The sequence below is a fragment of the Gopherus flavomarginatus genome, chromosome 3 (assembly GCF_025201925.1).
Source record: "Gopherus flavomarginatus isolate rGopFla2 chromosome 3, rGopFla2.mat.asm, whole genome shotgun sequence".
Lineage (NCBI taxonomy): Eukaryota > Metazoa > Chordata > Testudines > Testudinidae > Gopherus > Gopherus flavomarginatus.
In genome coordinates, this window is record NC_066619.1 from 262,843,026 (window position 1) to 262,866,794 (window position 23,769).

The following is a 23,769-nucleotide window of genomic DNA, read 5'->3' on the forward strand; positions in this document are numbered from 1 at the left end:
TGTCTCTTTTACTTAAAAAAAATCTGACAAATGTCATCTATTTTTTCCCCAAGAACATACAAATCATACATTTAAGGCAAAATCCCCTCAATAGTAACACTTAGGTGCAAAAGCATACTGTGATTGCGTCTCTTCTAGCTTACTGTAAACTGGCAGTTTAACAGTTGGTTATTTGAAGAGCAGCTTGTCACAAGATAGAAATCTATGCATTTGGAACTGTATTTGTCGAGATCTCATGTCACAAGTTTGTTTTGCAGCCCTCTAATGACTAGCTACTGCTCTGCAGTGTTTATTGTCAAAATACTGAGCTAGCTTTTTGGCCAGTGTCAGAGTAGAGAATATGATTCTACTTCAGAATCTTTTTTTATTTACACAGTTTTTGATACCTACTGTTTTAAGCGCTATAAATCTTCCTTTAAATGTTCCTACCACTGAATAAAATGAGCCAGATAAAACAGGAAAAGTGGTTCAGGATGAATAAAGAGGCTAAGATGGTACTTTACATAGTGCCATAAGAGAGTTGGCCTCTAGGTATACCAAGAGTATGGGTCTCAAAGGCCTAGATCTTCAATAAATGTTATTTTTTCTTTTATTTTAGCTTGAGCAAACTAAATGAAAAAAACCCCACTCATTCTCATTTATTGTTAGTTTTGTGAAGTGCTTCTGCCAAGATAACTGTCATAAACAGATGGTTATGGGTTAATGCCTCTTTTACCTGTAAAGGGTCAAAAAGTTCACCTAGCCTAGCTAACACCTGACCAGAGGGACCAATGGGGGAACAAGATGTTTCAAAAGGAAGGAGGGAAGTTTTTCTTTTGTTTAGAGTTTTGGTTTCAGCCGGAGTGAAAAAGATCAAGGATCCAGCCTCTTATCAGAGTAGTAAGTTTAGAAAGGAATAAATAGGTTTATGTTTATTTCTTTGTAACCTGTCTTATGAAATTAGAGGTAGAATCATATTGGGTATTTTTTTGTGTAACTAAATTTTTGCCCAGGGGAACATCCTCTGTGTTTTGAATCTGTTGTCTGTGAGAGTAGCTGGTATGCTAATCTCTCCCAGAGGGTTTTCTTTTACCTGTCTTTCTTTAATGAAAAGCCTTTTTCTTAATACCTGATTGATTTTTTCTTGTTTTTAGACCCAAGGGGATTGGATCTGGACTTACCAGGGATTGGTGGGAGAAAGGAGGGGGGATGGTTAATTTCTCCTTGTTTTAAGATCCAAGAGATTGGATCTGAACTCACCAGGGAATTGGTGAAGGAGTCTCTCAAGGCTACCCAGGGAGGGGAAGGTTTTGTGGGGAAAGGGAGTGATCCAGACACTGAAAATTCTGGATGGTGGCAGTGATACCAGATCTAAGCTAGTAATTAAGGTTAGAAGTGTCCATGCAGGTCCCCACATCTGTACCCTAAAGTTCAGAATGGGGAAGGAACCTTGACAATAACCTCAAAAGATATTCACACAGCCTGAATCAGAGAGATTCTTATTCCAAATACAGTGATCATTGCTTAACCCTACTGGGGATTTAAGGGATACTATAATAATATTAATAAATAATAGTATTAAGTGTAGTTTATTAAAGAGTAAGCAAGAGGCACCTGTTAAACCTTAAGGACTGACAATTTTCCTAGAGTTAATGGAGATGCCTCTGTGGGGCAATATGTCAAGAAAGAGGTACGTTTGTGAACTCTCAGAGGAGGTTGGGACTTATAGCAGGAGTGTGTTGTATTCTACATCCTCCACCCCGCCTTCACCCCCCCCATGCCAGGATTCTTGCCCCTTCATTGACTTATAAGTATAACTTGCCCCCTTCGCTTTCCTGCCAAGTCCTACCTCTTCCCTCATACTGCAAAGCACCAGCGGGTATGTGGGAGCAGAAGGTGTCGTAGATGGTTACGGAGACCAGATTGGCCGGCCATTTGGTGAGCGAGGGCAATTTGGCACTTTGACAGAAGAAACTTCTTCCAATGTTCATCACACAGGAGCAGTGGGGTTGGGGATGGACTCTAGTTAGAATGAGGAATGAGAGAGAGAGTAAGTTAGTGAGTCCAGGTGCAGGGAGAAAGGTGTTGTGGCAGGGAAGGAGGTGAGGGAACCAGGAAAGGAGATGACAGAACTTCAGTCTCCAAGATAACTCTAAGAAAGTCTGGAAGTCTGGGTAAGTCTTCTTATGGGCCTCTCACAAACCATGCTATTTCTGCTCAGTGGAGTCATTTTAAATCATATAGATTAGCCTGACTCTTCCCATCCTGCAGTTACTATCCATCTCTCAACAACCAATTATGTGGAAATTAAACATATGTAATAAAAACACAGCAAATATTAATTATTGTTACTGCAGAAAATAAAGTAGTCCTACTTCATCATTTGGGGCCAGCATGCACTTGTGACTCTCATTGAAATCAGGCCAGCCCCAGTCAAGGATCCCAGGGCAAAATTTGATTTGATCCTCATCTGTTTTCCTGCTTATTTTGCTAAGGAGAGAGGTACTATATAAATGCAAGCTTTGCCTTTTTATTTATTTATTTACTTGTTTCCTTTGTGTCCAGGTAATCTGGGCTCCCAGCTGGTTGAGTATAAAGAAGAAATGTACATAACATCTGATTGTGGGAATACCTGGCGGCAGGTAAGGAAGGAGAAATAAGACACTTAAAACTAATTTTGAGCATCAAATTATTATTTGTATTGATTGATTGTAACCACAATTATCACATTTAACTAATTAAGCCTTCTAATCCTCCTGTAGATGTAAGTAGCTATTATTATTCTCATTTTACTTTGAAACTGAGATGAAAGGGGAGTTTTTCACAAGCAGTAGTGAGAATTAGGTTCCCAGCTACTATTGATGTTCAATAGGAATAGGGCACCTATTTTGTCCCTTTGAAAATCTCCTCCTGAGTAACTTGCACAAGGATGGTGCAAGCCTCTTTTTTTCCTTCCTTTTCTTTTTATTAGCAGCCTTATTTCAGGATACACAGAATGTATATACCAGACGTAGGAAACCTACAGCACGCTTGCCCAACACAGCACGCAAGCTGATTTTCAGTGGCACTCACACTGCCCGGGTCCTGGCCACCGGTCCAGGGGGCTCTGCATTTTAATTTAATTTTAAATGAAGCTTCTTAAACATTTTGAAAATCATGTTTACTTTACATACAACAATAGTTTAGTTATATATTATAGACTTATAGAAAGAGACCTTCTAAAAACGTTAAAATGTATTACCGGCACACACAACCTTAAATTAGAGTGAATAAATGAAGACTCGGCAGACCACTTCTGAAAGATTGTGACCCCCGGTATATACTCAGGGGTCAGACTTAGGATGCTCACATGCAAAGGTTTTGTGCTTGATTAGCTAGAAATAAATGAATTATTCTATTTTTCTCAGTTTAAAATTGGTGTCAGACATTTTTTTGGCCCAAATGATCTTAATAACAGAATAATAACAACACTTCAAACTTTCCAGAGTTTGAAATCACTTAAATCTTGCGCCCTACAGTTGAAAAATTTCTTTAGGATTAATGGCTATTGTTTACCACATTTCTTCATAACTAAAAGTTTCTTCTTTATGAGGGTCTGATAAATCATTTTCTTCTACAGAGCTAAAGAACTGCCTTCTTTCAAAATGACTGACATCTCCCACTGTTCTCAGTAGGACTGAAAATTCAGGAGGTTCTCAGATGACCCCTGCAAAACGGCCACCTATCTCCTATTGCCTCCTGACAGAATAGGAAGTCACTATCTTCCCTGGCTTGACTGAAATTGGAATCAGTTGGCGATGGTGGCCAGTTTGAAAGATGGCAATTCTTAATGAGTTTTTCTGAAGGGAAAAATGTTATGCCTCAGCTTCTGCTGATGGATAAACGATCAGTTCTGAAAAATAGCATCCAAAATAAGCATTCATTCTACATATTTATTTTCAATGGCTACCTGTTGCACCAGATGAGATCAGCAGAGGGCAGGAGGGAGGAGGACACAAGAGTTTGTGTATGAGTGTGTGCATGCGCAGGGAATGTAGAAGGTGCAATAGAGATGGGGAAATAGGGGTATGTATGCAAAGAATAAAGAGGGTATAGAAAGGAAGGGGAAATTTACGTATGGACGTGCAGGGGAGTGTGAGAAGGTGTAAAAGCAGGGAGAAACTGGAGGACAGGAGGGAGACATAAACCAGAATATACTCTCTCCAGCTGCTATGCACTGTTCTGGTGAAATAATGTAGCTATAAACCCACCTTAAGTGACCAATATGGGAATGGCATAAAGCAGCCACAGCATTACCACCAGTGAAAATAGCCCTTAGGCTGAAATGTTTAAAAATGCTTTTAAGTTGATGCTTCATGTCTTCACATCATTAGAAACATCACATGGTAGTAGTCTCTTTGGCTTTATTTTGTGTTTGTATATGAAATTTCTAATTAAAGAAATTCCCAGTCAAAAACTATATTAAAATTGATGTAAGGCTGAGAGCACATATCAGTAATTTAAGGTAAAATACACTACAGGAATGTTGTAATTAGCCCAATACCAAGTGTTATGATCCCAGGAAATTCAGAGTTAAGGTTAACTTTTAAAAAACAATCCAAACCTAAGATATGGAGTGGACATGCACAGTTAAGGCACCCAAGCAACTCAATCTTTGGATAATCTTAACCGTGCCCTTTAAAGACAACATGAGGGAGAAAATGTGACTTTTAATATTTTGTTTAATGTAATCTGATACAACAAACATGCAAATACCTTAATCATAATCTTATGATAATTGCATGACATCAATTGAGTTTTGAATTTCCTGGATTTACAGTGTTTGGATTTTGAATAATTACAACATCCCTGTCATGTATTTTACTCTCAATTACACTGTCTATATTCCATTTAAGTACTGTCAGGGATGATCTAAGAATACTTGGGTCCTGCCTTAATGCAGAGGACTGGACTAGATGACATCTTGAGGTCCCTTCCAGACCTACATTTCTTTTATTCTTTTTTTTTGGCTGGGAGTATTAGATGATGATGATAGAGAAATATCAAAAACCTTCGTATTGTCTGAAGACCAGGTGGGAAGCACTAATAAGAATAGAAAAGTGTCACAAAATTATTGTATTTCAATGAAAACAGCTGTTTTAACTGAAATGTTCTCACTCTAATGTTCAACTGAAACATAACACAATTGTACTGAAGTACGAGAAACAGCAAGAGTGAAACTGAGCACTCTAGTTTCACTTTCCAAGCTAAATAAAAATAAAAAGGATTTATTTTATATACTAGTAATATAGGATGGTGGTAATACTATACAAAAGGACATTTTTAAAAAATAATTATATTATTTTTGTCATGATGATGTTCTTTTCCTTCAGAAGTTGAGATTTTATGCCTAATAATTTCTAGAGTTTTAGCAGTGGGAATTTACCTCTATGCTTAGGGGTTACCAGTATTACTTATGACATCTAATGCTGCCATTTACCAAAATTCTGTATTTTTTTCTGGTGAGAAAAGGGGCTGGCATTCAGATTCTCACTATTTGCATTTGTGGGACACTAAAGCTAATGAGATGAAACTTGGTTTATCAAGCCTTTAGGTGATTTTTCACTACGTATAAACGCAGACGTGACCTTTGATCCCCATTACAACAGTCAAAATGAAAAGTGCCACTGATTTCTTTATTTTAATTAAAACTATCATGAAGGCTTTGCAAAGATCTTAATAAATCTTCACATTGGTGACTAGAAAAAAGAATATAGATTATTTTGTATATTTTATATCCCCATTATTCATTGCAATCTGCCTGTTCTTCATGAAGGCAGCGATACATTTCCTTTCTCCAGTGAAATTCATGAAGCTAAAAACAAAACATGAGCAATTACGTGATACTGCAATTATTTAGATGACTAATTACTGGTCTCTAAGGCTGGCACAAGCAGAGCCACGTTTTGTCACAGTTCATTGGATGGGTTCAGACCACTAACTTGGAAACTGGGCAGTTCCAACTGCTGACTGCCAGTCACTGCCCTGCACCTTTGTCACATCCTTCACTGCACATCCCCAGCATTGCTGCAGAGCCATCTACAGGCTCTCATAAAGGAAAAACAAAATTGGATTATGAATCATGGATAACGGAGAGACTTAGGATAGTATAGAAGGGTAAACACACCAGAGCAAGGAATAAGGCCAGTACAGGGAATAAGCTAATACCAGCAATAGTGAAGAAATATTGGCAATAGGAATTGAATAGAAAGATAAGAAATAAGACTAAGAAACTTATTTGAAATAGAAGGAAAGCAAACACAGCTGTGACAAATGGCAAAGGAAGTGTAAATAAAGCAAAGGGCATATGAGGCTTAGACAAACAAGTTAGCACAGTTATTTGGGACAATTATCTCTATCACGCCTAACAGAACAGAGTAGTATAATGTGAAAGATGAACATGATATTAAATCAAATAGGTAGTAACCTAAGGGTCTTCATGGAAATGAAAACCAGGTTTGAATGGGATTCCTTCCTCACTCAGGCTTTATAACAGTTTTTGGCCTCATTGAGCAGTTTTCTGCTCTCCATTTTTTTAAAACCATGGCTGGCCTTTCTAGTATTGAGGGTGAGTTTACTATTTTTCTGCTTTGAAATGTAACACCGACAGACCCCGGCCATTGGCAGGCGGGATAAAACCTAGGACCTCTGGAGCTTAGTGTATGAGCCTCTATCGCATGAGCTAAAAGCCAACCAGCTGTTAGCTAGGGCTGTAGAGCAGACTCATGTTCTCTCTCTAAGTTGTCTCAGTACCACTGGATGGGACAGAACACCACACCCAGAAGGTGTGTGGGTTACAGTAGCACTCTAATAGTGATGATGATTATTATTGCAGAAGAGTGCAGCACCATTGTGCTAGAGGATGAGTAAACAAATAGTGAGAGACAGGAATTACCCAAGTAGCTTGCAGTTTAAATAGACAAAAAAAAATATTGGGGAAATAGCATGATCCTTGTTTTATAGGGTGAACAGCTGAGACTCAGAGAGATCATTTGTGTTGTCCAAGGTTACATAGGGTATGTCTACACTACAGGATTATTCTGATTTTACATAAACCGGTTTTGTAAAACAGATTGTACAAAGTCGAGTGCACATGGCCACACTAAGTGTATTAATTCGGCGGTGTGCGTCCATGTACCTAGGCTAGCGTCGATTTCCAGAGTGTTGCACTGTGGGTAACTATCCCATAGCTATCCCATAGTTCCTGCAGTCTCCTCCACCCATTGGAATTCTGGGTTGAGATCCCAATGCAAAAATAGTGTCGCTGGTGATTCTGGGTAAATGTCGTCACTCAATCCTTCCTCCGTGAAAGCAACGGCAGACAATCATTTTGCACCCTTTTTCCCTGGATTGCCCTGGCAGATGCCATAGCATGGCAACCATGGAGCCTGTGTTGCCTTGACACTGTCACCGTATGTGTACTGAGTGCTGCTGACAGACGCAGTACTGCAGTGCTACACAGCAGCATTCATTTGCCTTTGCAAGGTAGCAGAGACGGTTACCATCCCTATTGCACCGTCTGCCATTGTAAATTGGCGATGAGATGATGGTTATCAGTCGTTTTGTACCATCTGCTGCTGTCATGGGTGCTCCTGGCTGGCCTCGCTGAGGTCAGCTGGGGGCGCATGGACAAAAATGGGAATGACTCCCCGGCTCATTCCCTTCTTTATGTTTTGTCTAAAAATAGAGTCAGTCCTGCCTAGAATATGGGGCAAGTCTACTAGAGAACCAGAGAGCACAGCCGCTCTATGTCAGAGCCCCAGAGATCCCGCAGAAATGATGAGCTGTATGCCATTCTGGGGGGTGCCCCTGCAACAACCCCACCCATTGCTTCCCTCCTCCCCCAACCCTCCTGGGCTACTGTGGCAGTGTCCCCCCATTTGTGTGATGAAGTAGTAAAGAATGCAGGAATAAGAAACACTGACTTTTTAGTGAGATAAAATGAGTGGGAGGAAGCCTCCCTCTGCTATGATAGTCCATGCAGTACAGAATCTTGTCTTTAGACATGAAAGGGGGGGCTGATAGAGCTCAGCCTCTAGTTGCTATGATGAGGACGGTTACCAGCCGTTTTGTACCATCTGCCGGGAATGACCGGGAGTCATTCCCATTCTTACCCAGGGGCCCCTGGCCGACCTCACCGGGGCCAGCCAGGAGCACTCAAGGGCTGATGATGACGATGGATAGCAGTCATATTGTACCGTCTGCCACCGGGAAGGGGATGCTGGTGTTCAGCGCTGCAGCACCCTGACTACCAGCAGCATGCAGTAGACATAGGATGACACTGAAAAAAGGCGAGAAACGGTTTTTTCCCTTTTCTTTCGGGGGGGGGGAAGAGTGTAAATTGACAACATATACCCTGAAACACTTGGGAAAATGTTTTTGACCCTTCAGGCATTGGGAGCTCAGCCAAGAATGCAAATGCTTTTCAGGGACTGTGGGATAGCTGGAGTCCTCAGTACCCCCTCCCTCCCTCCATGAGCATCCATTTGATTCTTTGGCTTTCCATTACGCTTGTCACACAGCACTGTGCTGTGGACTCTGTATCATAGCCTGGAGATTTTTTCAAATGCTTTGGCATTTCGTCTTCTGTAACGGAGTTCTGGTGGAACAGATTTGTCTCCCCATACAGCGATCAGATCCAGTATTTCCCGTACGGTCCATGCTGGAGCTCTTTTTGGATTTGGGACTGCATTGCTACCCGTGCTGATCAGAGCTCCACTCTGGGCAAACAGGAAGTGGAATTCAAAATTTTGCGGGGTTTTTCCTGTCTACCTGGCCAGTGCATCCGAGTTCAGATTGCTTTCCAGAGTGGTCACAATGGTGCACTGTGGGATACCACCCGAAGGCCAATACTGTTGATTTGCGGCCACACTAACCCTAATCTGACATGGCAATACCGATTTCAGCGCTGCTCCCCTCGTCAGGGAGGAGAACAGAAATGGGCCCAGGTTGGAAGTCCTTTCTTGGTCTTTAGTCATAGCCTGAATAGAGACTTAAGAACTAAGCCCTATGGGCCTGATCTGATACCCACTGAATTCACTAACATTCTTTCCACTGATTTCAGTGGGATTTGAATCAGGTCCTCATCTGAAATTCTTCCATAGATTCAATAAATGTTTCTGTTCCTAATTAAAGTCTTGTTTACCATTGTTATTTCCAGTCCCTTCTCTATAGACAATATTTACAGCAAAAGATAGAAAACATTCCAAAGAATAGGTGAGATTAAACAAGCAATCAGTACCAGCATAATGGAGTCACAGCTTTAAGTAGAATATAGAGTAGAACTGTGGTACCCAAGCTGTGTAACCATGAGCTGTACTGCCAGTTTGCCCGTATCATAACCTTAGTCCCAGATTTGGACCTTAGCGTCCAAAATATGGGGGTTAGCATGAAAACCTCCAAGCTTAGTTACCAGCTTGGACCTGGTACTTGCTGCCACCACCCAAAAAATTAGAGTGTTTTGGGGCACTCTGGTCCCTCTGAAAAACCTTCCCTGGGGACCCCAAGACCCAAATCCCTTGAGTCTCACAACAAAGGGAAATAATCCTTTTTCCCTTCCCCCCTCCAGGTGCTCCTGGAGAGATACACAGACACAAGCTCTGTGAAACTACACAGAGTGACTCCCCCTCTCTGTTTCCAGTCCTGGAAACAAAAAGTACTTTCCTATTCCCCCAGAGGGAATGCAAAATCAGGCTAGCAAATCCAACACACGCAGATCTCCCCCCCTGATTTCTTCCTCCCACCAATTCCCTGGTGAGTACAGACTCAATTTCCCTGAAGTAAAGAAAAACTCCAACAGGTCTTAAAAGAAAGCTTTATATAAAAAGAAAGAAAAATACATACAAATGGGCTCTCTGTATTAAGATGATACAATACAGGGTCAATTGCTTAAAAGAATATTGAATAAACAGCCTTATTCAAAAAGAATACAAATCAAAGCACTCCAGCACTTATATTCATGCAAATACCAAAGAAAAGAAACCATATAACTTACTATCTGATCTCTTTGTCCTTACACTTAGAAACAGAAGACTAGAAAGGAGAAACTACTTCTCCAAAGCTCAGAGAAAGCAGGCAGACAGACAAAAGACTCAGACACTAAATTCCCTCCACCCAAAGTTGAAAAAATCCGGTTTCCTGATTGGTCCTCTGGTCAGGTGCTTCAGGTGAAAGAGACATTAACCCTTAGCTATCTGTTTATGACACGCCCCCCAAATTGCAGACAGTGGGGAAGCTCACTGGCGGCGATTTCCTTCTAGAACTTGAAAATAAACAGATTAATACAACACATACACCTTTACATATACTCCTAAGTATATAACTAACAGACTTCTACATTTTAAGAACACTTTTTAACTACTGAATTCTGGGAAACTCTCACGGGAGAGTGCATCAACTACTTTGTTAGAAGCTCCTGTGATGTGTTGAATTTCAAAATCAAAATCTTGGAGAGCTAAACTCCAACGAAGAAGTTTCTTGTTGTTCCCCTTGGCAGTATGAAGCCACTTTAGTGCAGCATGGTCAGTTTGTAGTTGGAACCGCTGTCCCCAAACATATGGGCGTAGCTTTTCCTGGGCGTACACAATGGCATAGCATTCCTTTTCACTGACTGACCAGTGACTTTCCCTCTCAGACAGTTTCTTGCTGAGAAACACGACAGGATGGAAGTTGTGATCTGTTGCTTCCTGCATGAGCACCGCTCCTATACCACGCTCAGATGCATCTGTGGTTACTAGGAATGGCTTGTCAAAATCCGGGGCCCTGAGCACAGGGTCAGACATGAGCGTTGCCTTAAGTTGGGTAAAGGCCTTTTGACACTCATCAGTCCACTTAACTGCATTTGGCTGGGTCTTTTTGGTCAGGTCGGTCAGTGGGGCAGCGATTTGGCTGTAGTGGGGTACAAATCGCCTGTAGTATCCGGCCAAGCCTAAGAAGGATTGGACCTGCTTCTTGGACCGTGGGACAGGCCACTTTTGGATAGCATCCACCTTGGCCTGTAGGGGGTTTATGGTTCCTCGACCCACCTGGTGACCCAGGTAAGTCACTCTGTTTTGGCCTATTTGACACTTTTTGGCCTTAACAGTTAGTCCTGCCTGCCTGATGCGCTTAAAGACCTTTTCCAGGTGTAGTAGGTGTTCGGGCCAGGAGTCTGAAAAAATGGCCACATCATCGAGGTAGGCAACTGCAAATTCTCCCAGTCCAGCTAGTAGACCATCTACCAGCCTCTGGAAGGTGGCGGGTGCATTTCGAAGGCCGAAAGGAAGGACATTGAATTCATACACCCCCGCATGGGTGACGAATGCTGACCTCTCCTTGGCAGGTTCATCTAGCGGTACTTGCCAGTACCCCTTGGTTAAGTCTATTGTAGAGATGAACTGGGCACGTCCCAACTTTTCCAATAGCTCATCAGTGCGTGGCATTGGATAGTTGTCCGGACGAGTTACAGCATTTAGCTTACGGTAGTCCACGCAAAAGCGTATTTCCCCATCTGGTTTGGGTACCAGAACCACTGGAGATGCCCATGCACTGGTAGATGAGCGGATTATACCCATCTGTAGCATGTTCTGGATCTCCCATTCTATAGCAGCTTGGGCATGAGGAGACACCCGGTAGGGTGGGGTTCTGATTGGGTGAGCATTACCTGTATCAATGGAGTGGTATGCCCGTTCAGTCCGTCCTGGGGTGGCTGAGAACAATGGGGCGAAGCTAGTGCACAGCTCCTTGATTTGTTGCCGCTGCAGACGTTCCAGGGTGGTTGAGAGGTTCACCTCTTCCACGCCACCGTCTTTTTTCCCGTCGTAGTAGACACCGTCAGGCCACTCAGCATCATCTCCCTGGACTGTAAACTGACAAACCTGTAAGTCTCTGGAATAGAAAGGCTTGAGAGAATTAACATGGTACACTTTAGGCTTTAGTGAGGAATTGGGAAATGCTATGAGGTAGTTTACAGCTCCCAGGCGCTCTTGGACCGTGAATGGCCCTTCCCATGATGCTTCCATCTTATGGGCCTGTTGCGCCTTCAAGACCATAACCTGGTCTCCTACCTTGAAGGAACGTTCTCTGGCATGTCTGTCATACCAGGCCTTTTGCTCTTCCTGAGCATCCTTTAGGTTCTCTCTAGCAAGGGCTAAAGAGTGTTGGAGGGTGCTTTGTAGGTTGCTTACAAAGTCCAGAATGTTAGTTCCTGGAGAAGGCGTAAACCCCTCCCATTGCTGCTTCACCAACTGTAATGGCCCCTTAACCTCGTGACCATACACAAGTTCAAATGGTGAAAACCCTAAACTGTGATGTGGTACAGCCCTGTAGGCAAACAGCAACTGCTGCAACACTAGGTCCCAATTATTGGAGAATTCGTTGATGAATTTTCGTATCATGGCCCCCAAAGTTCCATTGAACCTTTCCACCAGGCCATTGGTTTGATGGTGGTACGGGGTGGCAACCAAGTGATTCACCCCATGAGTTTCCCACAGTTTTTCCATGGTCCCTGCCAGGAAATTAGACCCTGAATCTGTAAGGATGTCAGAGGGCCAACCTACCCTGGCAAAGATGTCTGTTAGGGCCAGGCACACAGTGTTAGCCCTGGTGTTGCCTAGAGCTACTGCTTCCGGCCATCGGGTAGCAAAGTCCACTAAAGTCAGTACGTACTGCTTTCCTCTGGGCGTCTTTTTTGGGAAAGGGCCCAGAATATCCACAGCTACTCGCTGAAATGGGACCTCAATTATGGGGAGTGGCTGGAGAGGGGCCTTGACCTGGTCTTGAGGCTTTCCCACTCTTTGGCATACCTCACAAGACCGGACATACTTGGCAACGTCCTTGCCCATCCCCTCCCAGTGGAAGGACTTCCCCAACCGGTCCTTGGTTCTGTTCACCCCAGCATGGCCACTGGGATGATCATGGGCTAAGCTTAAGAGCTTCCCCCGGTACTTAGTTGGAACCACCAACTGTTTTTGCGGCTGCCATTCTTCCCGGTGTCCACCAGAAAGAATTTCCTTGTATAAAAGTCCTTGGTCTATAACAAACCGGGATCGATTAGAAGAGCTGAGAGGCGGTGGGGTGCTCCGTGCCGCCGCCCAAGCTTTCTGAAGGCTGTCATCCGCTTCCTGCTCAGCCTGGAACTGTTCCCTTGAGGCTGGGGTCACCAGTTCTTCCTCAGACTGTGGACTTGGGCTTGGTCCCTCTGGAAGCGATGTAGGTGATGGGGTTGTTTCCGTTGCTGGTGAACCGCTCTCCGCTGGTGCACCTGAGGGTATTTCAGGCTCTGGCTGAGCCTTTTGGGTATGGCTGTCTTTGGCTTCTGCCAGTTCTGGCTCGCTGGCGCCCTCTGGCGTTGAGTTTGAAAATGTGGTTGCACTTGCTGGTGCTGGTTGCTGTTCCAGTTCCGGGCCTGGGACTGGAGATGCTGTGGCTGTTTCAGTGGTAGGCATGGAATCCGGGTCCACTACCTCTGTCTGGGTCTCTGGTAACACAGACGGGGCCTCTGTGGACGGCTCAGGAACAGGAATGGGTCTGGAAGCTTGCCTGGTTTGGCTACGTGTAACCATTCCCACTCTCTTGGCCCGCCTCACCTGGTTGGCCAAGTCTTCCCCCAGTAGCATGGGGATAGGATAATTGTCATAGACTGCAAAAGTCCACATTCCTGACCAGCCTTTGTACTGGACAGGCAGTTGAGCTGTAGGCAAGTCTACAGCTTGTGACATGAAGGGGTAAATTGTAACTTTGGCCTTTGGGTTGATGAATTTGGGGTCAACGAAGGATTGGTGGATAGCTGACACTTGTGCCCCCATGTCTCTCCACGCAGTACCCTTCTTTTCGCCCACTCTCAAATTTTCCCTTCGCTCCAAGGGTATTTGAGAGGCATCCGGGCCTGGGGATCTTTGGTGTGATGATGGTGTAATGAATTGCACTCGCATGGTGTTCTTGGGACAGTTGGCCTTGATATGTCCCAGTTCATTACACTTAAAGCATCTTCCATCTGATGGGTCACTGGGCCGAGGTGAGTTACTGGAGACTGGTGAGGTTGAAGGGTAGGGTATCTGTGGCTTTACTTGGGTGGTATGTGGGGTCTTTGGCTGTCCTCGGTTGTAGGGTTTATGGTCTGTGTGCCCCCTGGGGTAATCGTTCCCCTTGACAGTAGCTTTCTTGCTTTCTGCCAGTTCCATCCATTTGGCTCCAATTTCCCCCGCCTCAGCGATATCTTTGGGATTTCCATCTTGTATGTACCGTGTGATGTCTTCAGGAACACCATCCAAGAACTGCTCCATTTGTATGAGGAGGTGCAGTTCTTCCAAGGTTTGAACGTTGTTTCCTGTTATCCAGGCCTCATAGTTTTTTGCAATGTAGTAGGCGTGTTTGGGAAATGACACCTCTGGTTTCCACTTTTGGGTTCTGAAGCGCCGACGGCATGATCTGGGGTTATCCCCATTCTGTATCTGGCCTTGGTTTGAAAAAGTTTATAGTTATTCATTTGCTGCTTAGGCATTTCAGCTGCCACCTCTGCTAAAGGTCCACTGAGCTGTGACCTCAATTCTACCATGTACTGGTCTTCGGGAATGCTGTACCCAAGACAGGCTCTTTCAAAATTTTCCAAGAAGGCCTCGGTGTCATCACCTGCCTTGTAGGTGGGAAATTTCCTGTGCTGTGGAGCAATAATTGGCGCCGGGTTGTTAGGGTTGGCTGGCACATGCAGCCCAGCTTTTGCCAACTCCAGTTCATGTTTTCTCTGTTTTTCCTTCTCTTCATTCTCTTTTTGTTGTTTTTCCATTTCTTTTTGTTGTTTTTCCATTTCTTGGCGGTGGGCCAACTCTTCTTCTGCTTGTTTCCTTTGGTAGACCACCTCTTTTTCTTCTAGTTTTTTTGTGTGTGCTGCCTCTTGGGCTGCCTGTTCTCTTTGGAAGGCTGCCAGTTTGATGCTTTCTTCCTTTTCTTTCATTTCCATCTCTTTTTGTTTTATTTTCAGTTGTCGCCTGTGTTCAGCTTCTTTGATTTGTTCTTCGGCCTCAATTTTTGCCTTAGAAGTCATGGTTCCTGTTTTCTTGTGTTGGGGTGCCCTCCGGTGTTTATCTTCTGCACTGCAGGCTCTGTTGCCTCCTGAAGTCTGCCTAGCAACAGTGCCTTTAGCTAATCTTCAATGTTAAGTAAACCTGAAAAACCACTTTATTTGCATGCATATAGTGCTGGAACTTGCCTCCTAATGGGAGGGCTATTGCATGACAAAAGACCCTTAACAGTCTGGTAATGGCTTCTTGCTTAACATGCAAGCCACAACTGCCAGAGAGAGCAGAAAAAAAAATTCTCTCTGGTTCCCTTTTAAAACCAACTGTTTCTCTCTGCTAAAAAGCCCTTAGCAGAGAAAAGAAAAATATAATATTCCTACTGGCTTCTGGATTCTGTCTATATCCCACCACTGCTACACCATATCATAACCTTAGTCCCAGATTTGGACCTTAGCGTCCAAAATATGGGGGTTAGCATGAAAACCTCCAAGCTTAGTTACCAGCTTGGACCTGGTACTTGCTGCCACCACCCAAAAAATTAGAGTGTTTTGGGGCACTCTGGTCCCTCTGAAAAACCTTCCCTGGGGACCCCAAGACCCAAATCCCTTGAGTCTCACAACAAAGGGAAATAATCCTTTTTCCCTTCCCCCCTCCAGGTGCTCCTGGAGAGATACACAGACACAAGCTCTGTGAAACTACACAGAGTGACTCCCCCTCTCTGTTTCCAGTCCTGGAAACAAAAAGTACTTTCCTATTCCCCCAGAGGGAATGCAAAATCAGGCTAGCAAATCCAACACACGCAGATCTCCCCCCCTGATTTCTTCCTCCCACCAATTCCCTGGTGAGTACAGACTCAATTTCCCTGAAGTAAAGAAAAACTCCAACAGGTCTTAAAAGAAAGCTTTATATAAAAAGAAAGAAAAATACATACAAATGGGCTCTCTGTATTAAGATGATACAATACAGGGTCAATTGCTTAAAAGAATATTGAATAAACAACCTTATTCAAAAAGAATACAAATCAAAGCACTCCAGCACTTATATTCATGCAAATACCAAAGAAAAGAAACCATATAACTTACTATCTGATCTCTTTGTCCTTACACTTAGAAACAGAAGACTAGAAAGGAGAAACTACTTCTCCAAAGCTCAGAGAAAGCAGGCAGACAGACAAAAGACTCAGACACTAAATTCCCTCCACCCAAAGTTGAAAAAATCCGGTTTCCTGATTGGTCCTCTGGTCAGGTGCTTCAGGTGAAAGAGACATTAACCCTTAGCTATCTGTTTATGACAGCCCGGCGCCAGGGGTATTCACCTAATTTAGAGAAAATAGTACAGCTATCAATTTCCCTTTTTCTTCAGTATGGAAGTGTAGCACGTGGAGGACTATGCCTCCCAGCATATACTGTTTCATTCTTCTTCGTGTGATTACTCATGTCCATTCCATTGTACGTCTGTGTGTTCGCCATATGTGCCAGTGCTGGAAGTTTTTCCCTCAGTGGTATCCATAGAAGACTGGCTCTAGTGCCCTCTGGAGTGGCACATATATGCACCAGTATAAGAGGCACCTCCAGCTGCCCCCTCCTTCAGTTTCTTCTTACCACCAGTGACAGTGCTGGATTGTCTCCTTGCCTCAGCAAGCTTTCCTTCTAAAACTGTGAATCTCTTGTATATAGTTCTTAGAAAGTTTGTATAGTTTATTAGTTCCCTTAGTGCATAAGTTAGAAATAGTTAGTCTCCTGTAGGACTTAGCCTAGGGACAGGGCATGGTCCGATCCCCAGGCTGCAAGCCTTGAGGCCACTGCAAAAACCCTATGCCAGTCAGTGATCCCCATCAAAGCTCTCTGAAGTGTTTGGGGGATACCCATGTGAACAGAAAGTGTTGCATTTGTAAAAGTTTCAAGCCATGAATCAAAAAGCAGGGAACATTGAACTTAGAGTGCTCCTTATGGAGTTGCCCCTTACACTGGCCTCTGAGTTGGCTAGATTGAAATCTGCTCCAAGCACTACAACATCCCCAACCTTGGTACCAGCTAAAAAGCAAAGAAAGGCCAGGAGAGGGCATTCTCCTATGTAAAGGGAAGGAGTGAGCCGGAGGAAAGTGCAGGGCAGCTCCTCTCCTCTGGACGTTGGCCAGGCTCCAGCACCTGCTGAGCTGTTGCATCCCCTCGAGACCCGCCTGCCACCCCAAGAAGCAGCAGAGGCACTCGGCACCTGGCGGTGCTGTCCATGCCAGAGGCCTTTCAGGCTGCTACGGACATATTGTCCCTTCTGGTGCCACTCGTGCGGAGCCAGAGAGGTGCCCCATTCAAGGGATAAGCCTGCCCTGTGATCTTTCCAGCAGTCTCCATCAGTGTGGCACTGCTCCCTGATGCAGGAGGTGCCTCGCTAGTGCTCACCTGGGTAGGGCTGCCAATCCCCGGATACGGGTCGGCTTACCTGTCAGCATTCCCAGCGTTGTTCCCAGAACTCTAGGCAGTGTTCCCCGGGATCTCGGCACCAATTGGCAGGTCTCTGGTGCAGACCTGTGGAGGCACGTCGCCAGTCCCTGGAGTCCCAGCACCAATACCCAGAGCAGCCAAGTCCATCTCTAAACTCGCGGCACCACTCCAGAGAGCCGAGATGCCAGTCCCCTGAGTCCCGTCATCTGTCTCTGGTTAGCTGCTACAGATCCTCACCGGCATGTCGACGATCTCCTGAGCCAAGACATCGCCCCTCTCGCTCCCAGTCCATGGAGCAGCACCGCTTTCAAAGCGTGAGGCTTTGATCACCGGGGTACTGGCACCGATTCACCAAATGCTGCCACCGGTCACTGGAGGCGCAGCACCGAGAGCCATCTTCCCAGTACAGGTCACCGGTGGAGACCTGCAGAGAACAGGTAGACGGGAACAAAGTAGAGAGGCGACATCGGCACCGTGCTGGTCCCCCAGATGAGTCTCTCCCTCCTCAGGCTCAGAAAGTGAGGAGGAAGATTTGCCTGCAGGTCAAGGCCAACAACTTGGGATATTAGCATTCCCATTGGGACCAGCAGTGGCCACATGGCCTCAAGGCCCATGGCCGGCTCCCTAGCAGCTATGGAATGCCTAGGAGTTTCCCCAACAATCGCAGGGGCACCAATCAGTCTCAGGGCATCTGAGAAACAGCGACAGTCTCCCACCAGCCACCAGACTTGGAAGTGGAGTCAGAGCAAGGTCCCCAGGATCAGCAAGCCTTGGCTGAGGCTCCCATGGAGGAGGCTACAGAGTTGACAAACCCACCATTACCTGCCTCCTCATCCTCTTCGCCTGATGAGGCAATAGCAGAACCTTCCCACACACTTCCCAAAGACAATGTAAAGGGACACCAGGAGCTTCTAAAGAGGGTGGCATCTAACCTGGAGTTGAAGGCTGAGGAGTTGGCAGAACCCTACGACTCACTGTTTGATTTTTAATTTCAGCAGCCCCTTCCAAGGTGGCATTTCCCACCATGAGAGAGTGGTAAAGCTGATCAAGCCTTATGGCAAACTCCCTCCTCCCTGCCCCCCATCTCCAAGTGGGCAGAGAGAAAGTATTATGTGCCTGCTAAGGGATTTGAATACGTGTATACAAGCCCCACTCCAAGCTCACTGGTGGTATCAGCAGCCAATGATCGCGATAGACAGGGCCAACCGGGATTGACCCCTAAGAATAAGGAGGCAAAGGTGCTTGATCTCGTTGGCAGAAAGATTTATTCTATGGCCAGTCTCCAGCTAAGAGTGGCCAACAAACAGGCCTTACTTGGCCATTATGACTTTAACATCTGGCAGTCCATGGCCAAATTTGCAGACTCATTGCTAGAGGAGCTCTGGAAGGAGTTCCTCACTATTCTGGTTGAGGGCAGAGCTGTGGCCAGGGCAGCCTGCCAAGTGACCTCAGATGCAGCAGACTCCACTACCCACACCATGGCTTCGGCCATTTACGTGAGACATGCGACCTGGTTTCAGTCGTCAGGCCTGATGGTGAAGGTTCAGCAGTCCATCCAAGACCTCCCCATCGCTGGCCTGGCACTGTTCACAGGACAGACAGCAAGTTACATGACCTGAAAGACTCTGCATTATTCAATGTGTTATGCCATCACCCAGCAGGCCAGAGATGACGCTTTGGATTTGGCAGAGCTGTGTTGCAATCAACACATCTATGAACTCCTACCCACTCAATCAATCACTCAAAGACAAAAAAAACGGTTATTAACCTTTTGTAACTGTTTATTTTCAAGATGTGTTGCTCATGTCCATTCCATGACCTACCATCATTCCCCTCTGTTGGAGTTCCAGCAAGAAGGATCTGAGGGAGGGGAGAGCCACTGGCGCCTCTTGTACCAGTACATACGTGCACCACTCCAGAGAGTGCCAGAGCTAGTCTTCTACGGATATTACTGAGAGAAAAACTTCCAGCACTGGTTCATGGGATGAGCACACACACCTACAATGTAATGGACATGAACAACACATCTCAAAGAATAACAATTACAAAAGGTTAATAACCATTTTTTTTTATTTGAGCAGCAGTTCAGAGAAGGTTTGGAGAGTAATCCAAACATTGCTTATCTAATTACATCTGATCTGATCCTTTTGAAGTGCATCTAAAATTAGTGTTTATCCATTACTGAACTCTCTAAAATTTGCAGCTGTATGTAATAAGCAGGCAGGACTATAAATTTCTCATATCTGGTGCTGGTCTGTAAATGGAAGACAGCCAAAGTGATTCTTGAAACTACAGGATTCCATTTAAATATGTTCTTATTAGGTGAGAAAGACATGCAGCCAAGCTTCTAGCTGGGATCTTTCTGCTTTATTAATGCTTCCTCATTCCTTGAAGTGAATATGAATGTGCTTGGAGGGGAAGGGTTTTCTTCTACACTCAAGTCTATCACTGATATGGCTTCAAAATGAGTAAAGAGAAGCTTTTAGCATTGTCAGTGTTTTCTCATAGGCAAAGTAAAGCAAACGTCTCATTCACTTTTTTTTATCAGGTTGTATAAGGGGTAGAATGTATGTGTATTAATTTTCAAGGAATGTGCATTAATGCTCACTTTATCTCATGCTGCTATGTTAAATGAAGTTTGACAGACATCTGAAGCAAGCAGACACTTTCTTATGACAAATCTCAGATGTAGAAAGGAAAAGATATTTATTTATTTAGTGCTTCCAGTGATTCAGATTAAGCTTTTGCCTTTTTCTCCTTTTCTTTCATCAGTTATTTTGGCTCTGGACTTTCAAAGGATTATTTTCATTTTCCTGGTATATAGTCTCCATTTAAGCCTAGGTATTGTTTATATAGGTTGTTATTGAAAAGTCTGCACTGACCAACAGCTGTCCCACAATTTTGTGTGAGGTAGCTAATATTTCTCTATTCTTAAAATAGGAAATAACTGTGTATCTCAGATGCCATTGTATACTAACTTGATAAATCTACCCTTTGTAATGGTAATCACTGTACTCTTTTTTCCTTTGGTTGTTTGGCTGCAATTTCAATAGTTTATGAATATCAACAATATTGAGATTCAGGACTTCCACCAGAGAGATTTTTGTGCAAATCGTTGAGCTGTGGAAAAGAGAGGGAAGAACCCTACATTTATCCTCAAATCTTGGTTATGATTCATTGCTTGTGTCACCAAGCCAGTATCACAAACATCCAGACTTTTTAGACCATTCAAAAGTCACAAAGTGACCTCATTGTTAAACTGCACAGAGTCTATGGTTAGACAAACTAAGTATTAATAATAGCTTATTTATCCTGAAAATATAACTCATACCAATTTACATAGTGTTCTGTACATTTTGAAGAACGTGTTAGAATCTCACAGACAGAAATAACTTTCCTGTTTTTCTTAGCATTACACTTCATGGCATGCCATTTTGCAAGGCATATAGAATATGACAAATACCTTAAGTAAGACGATAGGTCAAAAAGAGATATGTAGTGGGAAAGAATGAAGAATGCATGTTGTTAGAAGCTGAGATCGCCTGCAGGCATTTTATTTGACTGTGATTTGAACCTGAACATTTCCCAATTCACCAGCATAAATTTATTTTCCTCACAACCTTGAGAACTTGATCCACATGGCGGAAACAGTCTTTAATAACTGTGTACAATGTAGGAATAAAACTAATTATTAAGTACTTTTGAATTTATTTAACAAAGCAGACTGTTAGAAAGCCATACATTGACAAGTATTTTAATAATGTTTTGGTACTGCATTTTATTTTTTCCAACCCAGACATCTGCTTGGTCTTTTTATCTGGTTTCTAGGTCTTTGAAGAAGAACATCACATCTTGTATCTGGACCATGGTGGAGTCATTGTGGCCATCAAAGACACTTCTATTCCTCTGAAAATACTCAAGTAATGCTGCAGTCAGTTATAGTAGGGTTATTACATATTCAAGACCTCAAACATACTTCAGAATTAATCAGTAATGAGCTTTTTAGTAAGTTTGTGTAAGAAATCCAGGTGGAGCCACTTTAATTTAACATTCGTTAAACCAACAAAATGCAGGTGGACATTTTATTAAAGCATTCCCAGTGGAGTCATTGGTAAAGTACTTTGCTACATCATTAATAATAACTCTTGTTTTGCATCAGTATGGCCCTGTTCATTCAAAAGCTTCCCAAAGTGAACTGCAGTACAAACTATACACAAAGGTCACTTAATCTACCACTAAAATCCAGTAACTATTTTAACTGTATACACTAACATTGCCGTGCAGGTTGGGGTAGGGAGTAAATGTATAGCTGCAGAATGCATTTAGGTAGGCAGTATACCATTGCCCATATCGGAATTTTGGAATAGCATCAGAGCTATCATCTCTAGAATTATGCAAAGAGTAATGTATATGTACTGAATGCAAGTGATCAATGCTTCAATTTTACATAATGATAATACTCGCATGTATATGAGCCAAGTTTGTGATCAGTTGTCTGGGGAGAGCATATATGAGGGATTAGGGTTAAATATAGGGAAAGCAAAGAGATTTCTTGGTTTTTTTTTGTCATTTAGAGGGAGATTATTTCTGTTTTCCTTTCTTTTTGGGAAGGAAATAGCAGAGCCTCACACTAATTTCTCTCTCTCTCTCTCTTTGTTTGTTAATGTGTTCAACCGTTTGGGGAAAAAAGACGATCAGCACATTAATTTGTTTTGTTTTAATTTGAAGCCAGTTACATACAAGAATTGATAGGATATGCACAGTACTGTCCTTTAGAAACCACTTGACCAATACTTGACCAGATGACTGAATTTGTAAAGGGTCATAGTCTGGTTAGCTTCTTTTTTTCTCACTGCCTACCTGCATTTTAGTAACTGAGCAGTTTTGTTTAATCCTATTTCACTAAATTCTGTTTGTCAAGTTTAGATTTTATGGGCAGACAACTATGGCAAAAATAAAACTGGGTAAACTGAAATCACTTAACAAGCTGTGGGCATATAGCAAGATCATGCAGTGACAAACCTTAATGCTGGCCTGAGTGAGGACATCCAGCAATGCTCAGTTTACTAGACATCTTTTAAGGGAGATGCTGAGTCCCAGGGCACGTTAGGGAGGGAGGAGTTGCATTTAATTTACTACATTAAGTAGGCAAAGAATTCCCAATTTTTGCAACTGTGTGTTGGTGATCATGAGTCCTATGGTACAATGCTAATAAAATTTTATCCAACATATTACAATAATTATGATATTTGTTTAAGAGCTGCAATGAATGGAAGACATTTCTCTCTTTAAAGGTTCAGCATAGATGAAGGTCAGACATGGAGTACACATAATTTCACCAGTACGTCAGTCTTCGTAGATGGGCTACTCAGTGAACCTGGAGATGAGACATTAGTCATGACGTAAGTTTCTGTTTATTTAGGCTACCCTTCAGCAATGCACTTAATCATGGACTTAACTTTAAACAGGTGAGGAGTCCCTGCATCTGGGATTTAGTGTCTTGCAATCATGTGAGCTTTCACCGTGACCAGGTCTGAACAGCATTAACAAGCAGCCTGTCCTTAAAATCATCTGAATCAAATATTTCAAATGTAAATATGTAGCATTGTGTTTTATATTCTTGTTTTTCATGGTCATGACCTGGAACAGTGGAAAATTATGGGCATAAATGGATGTCTGAAAACTGTTCTTTCACATTATTTCCCCCGTTTTTTGCAGACTCTAAGGTGTTATTCAATAATAATAGGTTTCTTGGTTTTTTCTGTTATAAAAATTGTCTTCACAGTGTAAACCAATATGCTGTTGTCCTAGTAACCTAGCATTGTAATGAATTATGTGTAACCAAACATCCTGTAAAAAAAATACACATTCTCCCCACTTCTCTGTAGTTTTTGTGATGGATCCTATTAATAGAATTTAACATAAATGTGGGCCTGAGCCACAGACTTTGGTTTTGTGTATGCACTTTCCCACTATGGTCCCAAATTCTAATATTATTAAACCCTCTTAGCCTACGAAACAAATACCCAATCAGTGCCTCTATCCTTGTGTTGATTGGAGGAATAGGTGGGGAAAGGAAACTTAAACCCTATTTGCACATATTTGGGAGCTGTTTTGGGACTGGCACAGCCCAGAACACTTAAGGGCCCTGAACTGTAGATATTGGCCTGAATACAGTGTGTTCCGGACCTACGTCCTATGTCAGGGGCTGGAAATGGACCTGCCACGTTGCTGTGTCAGCAGCTCTTCATTGACAGGTGAGCCCATATAGACACCAGCTACTCCCTGGAGCTGTTTCCATCTCCTTTAACACCCCT

General features: G+C 43.4%; 1 protein-coding gene across 1 annotated transcript in view; it reads left to right on the plus strand.

Moving 5' to 3' along the window:
- Nucleotides 1–23,769, plus strand: part of SORCS2 (sortilin related VPS10 domain containing receptor 2) — an 859,447-nt gene that overhangs the window by 782,030 nt on the left and 53,648 nt on the right. Inside the window, exons 12-14 of the mRNA XM_050948134.1 lie at nt 2,545–2,621; nt 21,281–21,372; nt 22,747–22,854. Coding sequence (XP_050804091.1) covers nt 2,545–2,621; nt 21,281–21,372; nt 22,747–22,854 — 277 coding nt within the window. The remainder of the gene's footprint in view (nt 1–2,544; nt 2,622–21,280; nt 21,373–22,746; nt 22,855–23,769) is intronic.